The 14534-nt window shown below is 41.2% G+C and overlaps 1 protein-coding gene across 1 annotated transcript in view; it reads left to right on the plus strand.

Moving 5' to 3' along the window:
* The window catches only part of LOC115104025 (corticotropin-releasing factor receptor 1-like), a 164294-nt gene extending 152162 nt beyond the window's left edge, over positions 1–12132 (plus strand). Inside the window, exons 12-14 of the mRNA XM_029625164.2 lie at positions 912–1050; positions 1322–1363; positions 7573–12132. Coding sequence (XP_029481024.1) covers positions 912–1050; positions 1322–1363; positions 7573–7713 — 322 coding nt within the window. The 3' untranslated portion in view covers positions 7714–12132. The remainder of the gene's footprint in view (positions 1–911; positions 1051–1321; positions 1364–7572) is intronic.
* Positions 12133–14534: the final 2402 nt, after the last annotated feature.

Consider the following 14534-nt stretch of genomic DNA (forward strand, 5'->3'; position numbering starts at 1 on the left):
ACATGACCTAGTCCTCATACATTAACCCCTTGGTGGGCCGTATAGCTGGTATGCACCACAGCAATGCACTTCCACTGTTATTCAACTGGGAGTTGGATGAGTTGAAAGAATTCGTCAGTGTCACATTACTTTAGGCCATGTTAGAAATTGAAATTGTACATTCCTTTTGTGCCCAATTCGCATCAGTATAGATGAGATGGCAGTACGGCAACATGCTAGCTCTGACAGCACTGGGTAACATTTTCAGCAGCTGACATCGGAGTCTTTCTGTATGCAGTTGATGGGCACAGCTGCCACGCACTCATTCACAGGTGCGAGAGCGCCATGGGGCGGCAGAGGATGACACACACACACACAGGCGTTCACACGGCATACACATGGCATGCACGGCACGCGCACACACACAAAAGCACAAAGAAAGCACAAAACAAACGCACAGCACATCTATGTCTCATCATAGCAAGTTTAAGAACATAAATATGTTAACAGAACAATTCAATTGGGAGTTATTCATCTACCTGTTATAGCGGACTATGAGGTATTGCAATATGCATGTGAACTGGGAACTGCTGCCATGGTTTGAACATGTAATCCCACACCCAGTGTGGAATCATAGTATTGAAGGAACTTGACAAACATTATCACTACCCTAGGTATGTTGACACCATAAATACAAACTACACACGCCAGTATTGTGAGTGATCTCATGAACCATACGATCACTGAACAGGAGAACCAAAAACTTGGCAGCCATTATCAAATTAGTATTGACTCACTAGTTGTCTGGCAGGTCTATTCTAGCCATCTATTTGTGTTGCTAGTACGACTCTGTGTCTGTGTCTTATTGACTCTAGTTGGCGGCCAAGTCTTTATTTAATAACCCGACTCTTGTGTTACTGTGTGTCCATCAGGAAAGCGGTGAAGGCCACTCTGGTGCTGCTGCCTCTCCTGGGCATCACCTACATGCTATTTTTTGTCAACCCTGGAGGGGAGGATGAGGTCGCCCAAATAGTCTTCATCTACTTCAACTCCATTCTGGAGTCTTTTCAGGTATGCCCAGGCCCAATGAAAAGTGTTATAAAGGGTTTGGGAACTTGTTTTACGCTGTCAACATTCTGAAGCGTATAACGATATATAAAACAAATAATGTGTGTGAAGGTGTCAAAGAAATATTTGTAGGCCGCAGTACAATGTAGTGCTGCTCACACTGCTCATCTTTATCGTCAATATTCAACACTCTTTCTCTCTCCTCCCCCTCTCCATCTCTTTAACTCTGTCTTCACCCCCTCCCGCCATCTTTCCCTCGGTCTCTGTCCTCCAGGGCTTTTTCGTGTCAGTGTTTTACTGCTTCCTGAACAGCGAGGTAAGCAGATTAATGTTTTGTCCCATGATCTCCCACCGCTCACACTGTACCCGTAAATGCTTTTTTCTTAACCAATCCCTTCCACCCTTATCCCCCCCTCCCTCTCATTCCTCCCAGGACTATTGGAAACATGTCCACTTGGCACCATTTCATGCAGAGCTAAAAATGCCCAAAAAATGTATTGTGTCGTCTAAAATGCAAGCCTTAGCAGCAGGGTTACCTTGGACATACAGATTGCCTCCACTGAACATCAGCATCAATAGGATCACAATGAGCTTCACCCTGGCCCAACTCATATATACACCCCCCATGTCAGAGGCTGCATGGTGCCCTGGTCAAAGGTAGAGTAGTATATTAGGAATAGGCTGCCATTTCCGATTTGCCTAAATGGATTTATCATAAAATATTAAATCGGTGAGAAACCTAAATCTCGCATGAGTTACAAAAGATTTTTTGCCCTAAAACCTGACAAATCCTTTGGGAGAGCTGTGAATGTAGCCTTGCTACACAGCTTGATGTAAACATTGCAGTTACCTCCTTCTCAGCTATCCCATTCTCCCTGGAGCAATCTGTCTCAACTGGAGACTCGCCCGTGTCATGTCTCATGGATCACTCATCCGAGTATTTTGGTTTATAAATGCATTTATTTTACCTCAGCATTATATGGATAGTCGGGAAGGATGAAATGAAGCCTACACACTAACGCTGAGTAAAGATCAATGTACGTTAGAATGGCAGATATCTCCCACTGAGATGCAGTTACTTAGGGCAAAAGTGGCCACTCAATAGACGTGTGCTGGCAGTTTGCTTAGCTTATCAACTTCTGTGTCTCCTGTTGGGTCACTAATGTCGAGGCAGCTGCTAATTTGTTGCTCTCGATGGTATCATGGGAACACATCCAAAGGACACATGGTGGAGTTCAGCGGTTGTTCAAATGTTGTCATGAGCGATCAGCGATCTGTGAAGCAAAGCCTGAGAGGACCGAATGTTTTTCTTCCTGCTTTTTTTTCCCATCAACGACAAAGTAGGGAGAACCAGAGTAGTGCTAACCTCAGACACACAAGCACGTGTTATTGACTAGCCTTCTCTGCTCTGATGTTCTAGAAGAAGTGCTGTTACTCAAGCAGTAGGAATGAGAGTAGAAAGAAGTGCTGCTTTATCCATACCAGTCAGCCGCGGCCAACTTTTAGCATTCCTCGCTAGTACAGCTCTCCTTCACACTCACACTTCACACTCACACAGTGGCTAATGACCTAACTGATATTAATCAATTGCACTGAAATTGCACTGAAATCATGATGAGGGATTAACCTTCTCTCTTCTCCAAAACCTATGCTGCTGGGAGACCCCTTGAAGCAATTACACACAACCCTGACTCTAATGACAGACTTAGAGCCTGCTGATAGGGGAAAACCTAGCCTAGCCAAAAACAAAGACGCACTCACCTTGTGCTAACCTCACTAGCAGGGAGAAAATGGATCTGTCGGGTCTCTAAGCGTGTAATCCTGACTAAGCAATACCTGGATTGTGGTGGTAGTTATGGTGTATTTGTTGAATATTCCAGAGTCCGGACGGAGTCATTTTGTAGTGTGTTTCAAAGCCACTAGACCCCACAATCTGATGGACATATTGAATGTCATGACATGTATTGAATCCCATGAAAACTAAGTGGTGGTCAGAGTAAAACGTTATCAGAACCTCCCTGCAACCTAAAAAGAAACATCCCCAGAACAGGCAAAATTTTCACTTCCATTCTCAGAACGTTTTACCGGTCAGAAAACATATGGCTTCCTTCCCACAACCAGTGTGAAACCAAAAACATATATTCCTATAATAACACATGATTCCACATGTGAAAGGTTATGTGATCACTTATGAAAATCCACATGTGAAACATCATCACATGTGAAGCATTCCAAAACCAGATTGAAATGTCACATTTGAAATCCTGTGATAATTGCCTTCTCTTAAAAAGGGGTTATTTTGAAATGTTAATGGTTTGACACTCATGGCAGGCTGTGTGTAAGATTGTCAACCTGTCAGGACCATAGGCTAGTTTTATTTTTAACGCCCACCCACGCACAAGAAAAAGAGCAAGCCAAACTCCCAGCCTAGCCTATACTACAGTAATCACTTCTAACCTTATGGGAATAAATGTGAAACTCATATTGAATAATTATAGAGTAGAGCAAAACGGTACAAAGCCGCATACTGTTATTAGACCATCACAGGTTCTTAAACTTTTCCAGCCTCAGACCTTTTCCAAAGGGCTGGAGTACAGAGGCAAGACAAAACAAATGTGTCACTGTCCCAATACTTTTGAGCTCACTGTATGATATAAAACATGATTAGAATGGAAAGCACAGGAAACTGCAGTAATATTGAAAGTTTTATGTCTTACAAAATAACGCCATATCTCTTATGAAATTCTGGAATTGGTTATCTCAGTTTGTATCTGTTGTTCTGCTATTTTTCTTCTGAGTTATCGTTTATATTCATTCAACTCTACACCTTTTCACACATATTACCGCCTTCTTCTTTGTTGTCATTAAACTGACAACAGTAATAGACAAAAACACTCAGTGGAGGATTATAGGCGCTAGCATTGGAGTATACACAGTCACACACATTCACTTACACATGCATTCACTAATGCCACAATCTCCGCCTTGGTTGGCATTTCTTTTAAATGGATCCATTTTGCTTCCCAATCTAGGTTTCCATCCAATTTGTGACAGATTTTCATGCGGATCTTCTAAAATCAACATAAAGATGCAAATTTCCCCACCAGAGCTGTGTTTCCATCAAACTAACTTGCAGATGCAGATAAAAAGCAATGCTTCTTGACATAGTGCACATAAAAACCCTTAGTCATATAACTTTTTATTTACAGAACAAAACCAAAAGTTTTATGCGTTTCCATCCTAGTTTTGGCACAAAAAGTGTGCGATAAACAGCAAATGTGCCCACTTGGCACCTACAGTTGAAGTCGGAAGTTTACATTCACCTTAGCCAAATACGTTTTAAACTCAGTTTTTCACAATTCCTGACATTTAATCCTAGTAAAAATTCTCTGTCTTAGGTCTGTTAGGATCACCACTTTATTTTAAGAATATGAAATGTCAGAATAATAGTAGAGAGAATGATTTATTTCAGCTTAAATTTTTTCATCACATTCCCAGTGGGTCAGAAGTTTACATACACTCAATTAGTATTTGGTAGCATTGCCTTTAAATTGTTTAACTTGGGTCAAATGTTTCGAGTAGCCTTCCACAAGCTTCCCACAATAAGTTGGGTGAATTTTGGCCCGTTCCTCCTGACAGAGCTGGTGTAACTGAGTCAGGTTTGTAGGCCTCCTTGCTCGCACACACTTTTTCAGTTCTGCCCACCAATTTTCTATGGGATTGAGGTCAGGGCTTTGTGATGGCCACTCCAATGCCACGACTCTGTTGTCCTTAAGCCATTTTTCCACAACTTTGGAAGTATGCTTGGGGTCATTGTCCATTTGGAAGACCCATTTGCGACCAAGCTTTAACTTCCTGACTGATGTCTTGAGATGTTGCTTCAATATATCCACATAATTTTCCTTTTTTATGATGCCATTACATTTTGTGAAGTGCACCAGTCCTTCCTGCAGCTAAGAACCCCCACAACATGATGCTGCCACCCCCATGCTTCACAGTTGGGATGGTGTTGTTCGGCTTGCAAGCCTCCCCCTTTTTCCTCCAAACATAATGATGGTCATTATGACCAAACAGTTCTATTTTTGTTTCATCAGACCATCAGACTTTTTCTCCAAAAAGTACGATCTTTGTCCCCGTGTGCAGTTGCAAACCGTAATCTGGCTTCTTTTTTTTTTAGAGCAGTGGCTTCTTCCTTGCTGTGCGGCCTTTCAGGTTATGTCGATATAGGACTCGTTTTACTGTGGATGTAGATACTTTTGTACCTGTTTCCTCCAGCATCTTCACAAGGTCCTTTGCTGTTATTCTGGGATTGATTTGGACTTTTTGCACCAAAGTACGTTCATCTCTAGGAGACAGAACGCGTCTTCTTCCTGAGTGGTATGACAGTTGCGTGGTCCCATGGTGTTTATACTTGCATACTATTGTTTGTACAGATGAACGTGGTACCTTCAGGCATTTGGAAATTGCTCCCAAGGAAAATCTTAGCTGATTTATTTTGATTTTCCGATGATGTCAAGCAAAGACACACTGAGTTTGAAGGTAGGCCTTGAAATACACACACAGGTACACCTCCAATTGACAAAAATTATGTAAATTAGCCTATCAGAAGCTTCTAAAGCCATGACATCATTTTCTGGAATTTTCCAAGCTGTTCAAAGGGACAGTCAACTTAGTGTATGTAAACTTCTGACCCATTGGACTTGTGATACAGTGAATTATAAGTGAAATCATCTGTCTGTTAACAATTGTTGGAAAAATGACTTGTTTCATGCACAAAGTTGTTGTCCTAACCGAATTGCCAAAAGTATATTTTGTTAACAAGAAATTTGTCAAGTGGTTGAAAAACTAGTTCTAATGACCTGTATGTAAACTTCCGACTTCAACTGTAGCTCTAGCCAACAGCTCGCAGATACAGCTCGGAGGGTAGATTAGAAGGTTATGGATAAGACCAGGATCATTTTTGTTTTTCAACTGGCAGCTAATTATGAATAATCATGTCCCTACCCTACAAATTAAGACCATCAATAGTTATTGGACAGGAGCATCAAGCTCATTACCGTGCACTTTCACCACCCTGTGAAGTTAATAAACTGTGCATGCTTTGCCAAGTCGCAGTGGGAGGATCACACAACATAGCATAGCGTGAATGCAAGTTTACTTCACAATGATGGTAGAATGTCAATATGTGCGGATAAAAGCGTTTCTACTGCAATTATCACATTTTATTTCACAGACAACAAAAAAATATCCCACATATTTGGTTTTGTCAACAAATTAGATGTTTCCAACAGGCCTGAATTTTTTTATCCAACCAACTTTACTCTGATAAAAAGGTGACATGGAAACCTGATTACAGCCCCTTATGTGTATTAATAGGCTTCCAGTCTCAGACAAAAGAACGTCAAAGTGATTCCTTTTTCCTTTTTTCCATGAAATCACTCCAGCACTCCCACACTGTACTCAAACTGTCAGGCAGCTATTCTATCTATAATCATGAATATACAGTTATCATTATTCTGTGCTCCCTAATAAACACTCAAGGCTCTATTCGCATACATAAACAAGTGTCTTTACTGTGTTCACACCCCTACTGTACACAGTCCTCATCCTCTGTGACACAATTCCTTCAATTCCACAGCCAACTGTGTGAAGTGTTCCAAAGGACCCTGCAGGGTATCACATGATAAGACAAAGATAGAGCTGCTTGTTACTCTAGTTCTTTAGAAGCGGGTGAAAAAACAAACACTTTGGCTTGAAATAAATATACTGGCATCTACATGCGGAGAGCTTCCCAGCCTGTGAGAATGTGATAGGCGTCTTACGTAATGCCTGCGTTTTAGTTGAATCATGGATACAAACATTATGCCTATGAGCGTTAATTGTCATAATCATAAACACTTTCCTGCTGAAGAAAGAGAATGTTATTCAAGATGTAGAAGCTCTATGGAGCAAACCGTGTCATGAATATAAGTTTAGAAGGGGAACAACCCGAACTTAGATTTGGATCTTTTCAGCATATTTAAACCAGGGAGCCAAAGAACATAGTGCTGCTTCTCCTTTGTAAACAAAATTATTAGTGAGAAAAGGGGTCTGTAACACGTATGCTTTGATACATCCAGTCAAAGTTTGGGCTTCTAATGAGGTTAATAAGATCCGAAAGCAAATAAGGAAAGTAGTTCTCATCATGTCACTGACTTGCTATTCGAGAATACAGGGTGGTCCTCATGGTGTATCACAAGTTTTAACCCCATGGCATTGTCCCAACACTGTCCTCCTCTTCTCCTTGGTTACCACAATTTGGAAGTATGGGATAAATATTTGAATTAGGTGAAAACAATTCAATGGAAACTCACTTAACCTGCCAGTTAACGATAAGTGGTATTCAATCAAACTGACATTGCCGATTTATGTCGTTTCTGCCCTGAAATGTTTCTTTAGTCAACAATTACACCATCAGACCAAAATCCATTTTTATTTTCTCTCTTTTTCTCCTTCTCTCTTTTGCCCTCTGTGCTATCCTCTCAGGTGCGTTCTGCGGTTAGGAAGAGATGGCACCGCTGGCAGGACAAGCATTCAATCAGGGCTCGAGTGGCGCGCGCCATGTCCATCCCCACGTCGCCCACGAGGGTCAGCTTCCACAGCATCAAGCAGTCATCGGCTGTTTGAGGACCAACAAAACTCTGCTTTGGCTGAAAGCCCCCGTCTAACCTCTCACCGCCAACCACCCCTCCAACATGTCCACCACAGCAGAGCACCTCTTTTCCCTCTTCTCTCCAAACCAACCGAGGGAAACAGCTACCGCACCGTGATGGTTCAGACAGGGTACACTTGGTCTGTAATACCAACCTCACAGACCCCCTCCCAGGGGAGCGGTGACCTCTTTAGTCTCTCGCCTGCTGATATATTGAGGTATGTTCGCTCAGTGCGTTCCCTCCGAAAGCTACGGAGGCTCATGATGACAATGGCCAAACAAAGTAATGTCAGGAGCTGACTTTTTGCCATAAGGCGTTGGCAGATTCAATTGAGAGGTGACGTTTGATGTCAGATCTATTTTTTTCACCTGTTCGTCAGTAAATGTAGTGTTCTCTTATTGTTTTTTATTCTGCAAAATCCAGAAGTTGGAGTCCAAATGGATGGAGTTGGAGTCCATAACAAGACTTTGAGAGTGGGAAGAAAATGGTACTGGGGCACGTGCTTGTATCAGTGTCAAATACATGATACCTGTTGGACTGACCTGTTCAAGATCATAGACACAACCATTTGATTCTTTTTCCTTTGCGTGTTTTTATTTTCTGTAGAATTTTTTTTAAACTTTGAGTTGGCTATGCTTGCTGGCGCTGCAAAGGGAATGACTGCCATGGACCATTCATTTCAGGTCTGTCCAGACTGCTGTCTCTAGAAAACATTCTCCCTTTCCTTCCTGCTGTTTTTCTGATGGATCTTCATGGAGACCCTGTTCCGATGTGAAATCTTTGGCCTCCATTGAAGATGGATGCCTTTCCCAATATCCGTACAGCAACAACCAAGGCATTGTGCACGCGGAAAAAGGGGACGTGACGTTATCCAACACTGTTGCTAATGTGAATGAACTGTGAAAATTGGTACCCACTTGTCAAAGTAATGTTCTGTTGAGTGAGGTTGTAAAAGGTGTTAATTTTCAACTGGATAAGCACTCCTTTATGAAAGCACTTTTATTTATTTCAAATTCCAAAATTACCAGCACCGTAGTAAGACACCGTCCACTTTAGCATAGCATTGTTAAAAGCCAGATTGGGATAAATGCCAATTATTATTTAAAAAAAGAAAATAATTGGGCTAGATATGTTAAGGTCTGAGAGGAACGTGGATGTTTTGGTTGATTCATCTCTACAACTTGCGTATCTTATCTGTACTAAATCCAGTGGGTACTGGTAATACTTTTTCTTGAGCCATCCATTATGAAGGACCATCAAAAATCTGATCCTCATTCCAACTCATTCCAGAACATAAAACCATTTATCAGATATTGTCATGCACATAGCACAACTTTATTTTTTAAATTACACATTCATAAGTCAAAGTAACTAGGAAAAGATGAACACAAGGTCTGGAAGATGATTGAGTGAATGCTGACTTCTTGTGGTTTGTTCTGACAAAGGGGAATAGCGTGATGCATATTCAGATAGACATTATCTAGACAGGACCAGTCTCAAATGTATTGCAGTAGGATTCACCTCTCTCTCTCTCTCTCTCTCTCTCTCTCTCTCTCTCTCTCTCTGAAAAATATTGTGGGAGCCCTCCCAAAAAGCTTGTGAACTTGAAGCTTCAATCTCAGGGCTCAGAGAACCAGTTGGCTTCCACACACAACCCCACACAGCACAGGATAAAACCAATTCAGACCAAAGTGCTACTTGGTGTTGTGAAGATAGCTCGGCCCAGTAGGTAGAGCTGTGAGAGGACTGTGAGAGCTATAATGGCCACAGGGACTTCACATCTGCCTCTCTCACATCTCTCTCTCTCTCTCTCTCTCTCTCTCTCTCTCTCACTACACTTCTCTCTACCTCTCTCTCTCTCACACAGACCAGCATGGTCCGCTAATTATCTGTACCTGCAGGGAAGTCACAGCTAGTTTGGCTGACAGCTAAGAGCCAGGGACAATTCAGGAAAGAGAGAAGAGTACCGAAGCCTGTATCCTGACACTGTTCCCTGCTGTGCAACATCTCTATGAATGAGCAAGTGAATGGAAGAACTGGGAATGAAATGAAAAGGGCTTTTGTGGTATAGATAGAGGCAAGGATGGAAACTGGGACCAGCTGGGATTTGACTTCAAATGTTCCCCTGGCATAGCCTTGGGAAGTAGGGGTGCTGAGGTTGCTGCAGCACTCCCTAATAAATCTACATTTAAAAAAGTATAACAAAAACAGTCAAAGCACCCCCCCAAAACATTGTCCTGCGGCCATGCCCCTGGGCCATAGTGCACAAACAGGGACAGAAAAAGGGATTGTTGATTCGCAGATTGTCAATCTTGTTGGTTGTGTTCGTTGTTTTGATGTTTTTCCTAAGGGTTTGAAAGGCATAGAGTGCTGTTTTTCATGTATTTGTTCATACAGACCTTTGTGCTTTTTTGGAACACAACTATATACAGTATTTTCAACGTCATGTCAACCCAAAAATTCTATGTGATGTTTAATCAACGTGGAAAACTGATTGGATTTGCAAAAAGGGATTTCTGTATTTTTTTCATCCAACTTTTAACCTAAATCTAATGATAGGGTGACATTTTTGGTTGATTTCACATTGAATTCATGTTAGTTGACAACTCAACCAAATTAAAATTAAAACTAGATATTGAACTGACGTCAGTACAGTGGGTATTCAGTTGAAATGCATCCTGAAGTGCTAACTGATATTACATTTTGACACATAAACATCATCCTGACAACTCATCGAAATCCAAAATGACGCACCCTGTCACAAGACGCTGTGATTATTTTGCAAAGTCATAAACAAAGCCAACCCTCCGTTGCCAGAAATGTCTATAGGCAACAACAAAAAATTGGTTGATCTGAATCCTTTTTTTCCTCCCGGACCCTTTTGATCATTGGCATAAAGCAGTCAGAATAAAATGTGTGATTTCATTGGCAATGTTGTTTACAGATCGCTTTCAGTGATAGTTATAAAACGTATTGTCAGACAGATGTATCCTATTCGCTGAAACGAATGATCACAAGAATCACAGATGCCGCTTCATCTATGTCTGCCTGTCACCTGTGGGCTCTGCTTTGTTACCCAGTCAGGCATGCTACAGTCATCTAACACACACCATGTACTCCTAAACAGCCAGGATAGATTGGAGGTTAGTCTGGAATGGAATTGCCAATGTATGATAGTGTTATGCATTCCAATTCCAGGTATCTGCCTCTGTCATGAAAATATGTTACCTCATACCTAAATGATTTACCCTGGAATTCAAAAGCCAGTTGGTTCTCTGTTATAATGTTACAAGGACCCTGTTCTACATCACTGTTTCCAGATTTTGGGGACTTGTACTCCAAACACGATGTAATTCTATTCTGAACACATATTCCAGTTATCATAACCAGATGCTATTGAAAACCTTTTCAATCAAATGCAGTATTTCAGTATTATGTAGCAAATTGACTTTTTGGCTATTTTCCTTCCTTTTCCAGGAAACAGGAATATTTTCCTTGTTTTTATAGGTGTCTCTCAAAGTGTGTCGCAGTCAGCATACTTCTCTAATATAGTAATTACATTGAAAATGGCTCTCATTATCCAGTATACAGTACACAGAATTCCAGTTATTTGCACAAATGCTATTAGTGTAGTCAGCAACACCAGTGTGATCAAATGTTTTCTTGTTTTTCTTTGCCATTCCCAAAATAGTTTGTGGTCACAAACATCCTCCAAAGACACAAGCGCAGCTATCTAGTCAATAGGCTGTTCTTATTTCTTGCCCTATTTCTTCATTTCAATAAGAAATGCTGCTGCCCTTTCGATTGTTTGTTTTGTTTTCCTTAATTGTGCAGAGGGGAATTGTCCGATTGCTCTCGATGCAGTTATAGTTACTATAACAACGATGTAAGTAAGTGTTCTTTCTCGGGTATGTACGTTGCGTTTGTCTTTAGTGAAGGTCTAAGAAGCGAAAACATTTGTATTTATTTAAATGTCACAGAATTGTATATTTATCACATGATTTAAAGGGTACAGCTTTTGTTGAAGGACACAGGCCAACATTACCTTATAACGTAGATTGATAAATACATCTAATTATGTCCACAATGTGTCTACTTAAGATTTTGTAATGATGAAAGGTGCGATACGTAGGTTGATTTTCAATTTTGTTTGTTATGTTTGATAATGTTGCAATTCAATTTTCTTTCCTCTTTCAATGTCCAAGAAGGAAAAATTATATTTATTATGTTTATGAAACTACTTGTTCAATGTTGGAAAGCGTTGAGGAGTTGTACAGAGTTTGTCAAAAAAAAAATACATAGCAATCTAATAAGAGAAATGTGGAGAAAGTTCAAAATATATGGAACAGTGCTACTACATAAATGGTGCATTAAAATGTGTTTTTTTAACAAACCAAAAAAATCTGTCCATTCCTCTCTTCCATGTGACATAACTTCTCACTGATATCATTGTGCAATAACATTTGACATAATATTACATTTTTCACTTCAGAAAAGATACAGCAAGTTATTCTGAGTGACAATGAATGAGTGATACCACAGAGTGTAATGCCATTCAATAGAATATACTTGACACGAGTGAGACGTTTCACAGATTCTTGTAGTGGCATACAGTGCCTTCAGAAAGTATTTACACCCCTTTACTTTTTCCACCTTTTGTTGTGTTACAAGGTGAGATAAAAATGTAGGTTTCTGTCATTAATCTAAGCAGAATACTCTGTAATTTCAAAGTGGAAGACAAATTCTAACATTTGTAAAAAATGAAAATATGAAGGAAAAAAACAAATATATCTTGATTACATAAGTATTCAACTCCCTGAGGCAATACATGTTAGAATCACCTTTGACAGCAATTACAGATGTGAGTATTTCTGGGTAAGTCTCTAAGAGATTTGCACACCTGGATTGTACAATATTTACACTTTGTTTATTTATTTTTATTCCTCAAGTTGGTTGCTGATTATTGCCATAGATTTTCATGCCGATTTAAGTCAAAACTGTAACTTGGCCACTCAGGAACATTTATTGTTGTCTGGGTAAGCAACTCCAGTGTATATTTGGCCTTGTGTTTTCGGTTATTGTCCTGCTGAAAGATGCATTTTTCTGTTGGAAAGCAGACTGAAAAAGGTTTTCCTTTTACAGTAGCTCTATTCTGTTTATGTTTTAACCTAAAAACAACTTAGTCCTTGCTGATTACAAGCATACACATAACATGATGCAGCTACCACCATGCTTGAGTTAGGAAGGATGTCTGTATCTTTGTAGTGACTGGGTGTTTTGATACACCATCTAAAGTGTAATTAATAACTTCACCATGCTCAATGTCTGCTTTTTTATGTTTACCCATCTACCAATAGGTGCCCTTCTTTGCAAGGCATTGGACAAAGTCCCTGGTCTTTGTGGTTGAATCTGGGTTTGAAATTCACTTCTCGACTGGGGGGCCTTACAGATAATTGCATGTATTTTTGGTATTTGGTATTTTTTTAGGATCCCCATTAGCTGTTGCAAAAGCAGCAGCTACTGTTCCTGGGGTCCACACAAAACATGAAACATAATACAGAATGATATAATACAGAACATCATTAGACAAGAACAGCTCAAGGACAGAACTACATACATGTGTGGGGTACCGAGATGAGGTAGTCATTCAAAAGTCATGTTAAACACTGTTTGTACACAGAGTGAGTCCATGCACCTTATTATGTGACTTGTTACAAAAATATTTGCTCATGAACTTATTTAGGCTTGCAAAGGGGTTGAATACTTTTTGACTATGGACATTTCAGCTTTTCCTTTAAAATTAATTAGTACAAAAATGTAAAAACATAATTCCACTTCACATTATTATGTGTAGGCCAGTGACACAAATTCTAATAAATTTGAAATTCAGGCTGTTACACTACAAAATGTGGAAAATGTCAAGGGGTGTAAATACTTTCTGACGGCGATGTATCATAAAGATCCTATAATTAGGGCCCTGTGTTTTGTGCAATCATGGGAATTCCTGGATATGAACCTTTTATTTACACGAAGAGAGGAAACAAGCCCGCACAAGAGCAGGCGGGCATCACCAGCCTAAATATCCAAACTTAAACCTAAACAAGAAACAGGTGTAACCAATAAGACACAACCAACAGAAAAGGGAAAAGGGATCGGTGGCAGCTAGTAGACCGGTGACGTCGACCTCCGAGCATCGCCCGAACCGGAAGAGGAGCCACCTTCGGTGGGAGTCCCCCCCCTGATGCGCAGCTCCCGCAGCTCGCCGACACCGGCCTCGAGGGCGACCCGGAGGGCGAGGCGCAGGGCGATGGAAATCCTTCAACAGTGGCGGATCCAAGATGTCCCCCACCGGTACGCAGCACCTCTCCTCCGGACCGTACCCCTCCCAGTCCACGAGGTACTGCAGGCCCCTCGCCCAGCGTCTAGAGTCCAGAACAGCACGTACTGTGTACGCTGGGGACCCCTCAATGTCCAGAGGGGATGAAAGGAACCTCTGGCACCTCACCTTCCTGCAGGGGACCAGCTTCCACCGGACTGAGGAGAGACACATGAAACGAGGGGTTAATACGATAGAAGGGAGTTGTAATCTATAACACACTTCATTTATCCTCCTCTGGACTTTAAATGGCCCCACACACTGCGGCCCCAGCTTCCGGCAGGGCAGGCGGAGGGGCAGGTTTCGGGTCGAGAGCCAGACCCTGTCCGCCGGTGTGAAAACGGGGGCCTCACTGCGGCGGCGGTCAGCGCTCCTCTTCTGCCATCCACAAGCTTGCTTAAGGGATTCCTGTACGGCCC

Source organism: Oncorhynchus nerka, linkage group LG21, assembly GCF_034236695.1.
Source record: "Oncorhynchus nerka isolate Pitt River linkage group LG21, Oner_Uvic_2.0, whole genome shotgun sequence".
NCBI classification, from domain to species: domain Eukaryota; kingdom Metazoa; phylum Chordata; class Actinopteri; order Salmoniformes; family Salmonidae; genus Oncorhynchus; species Oncorhynchus nerka.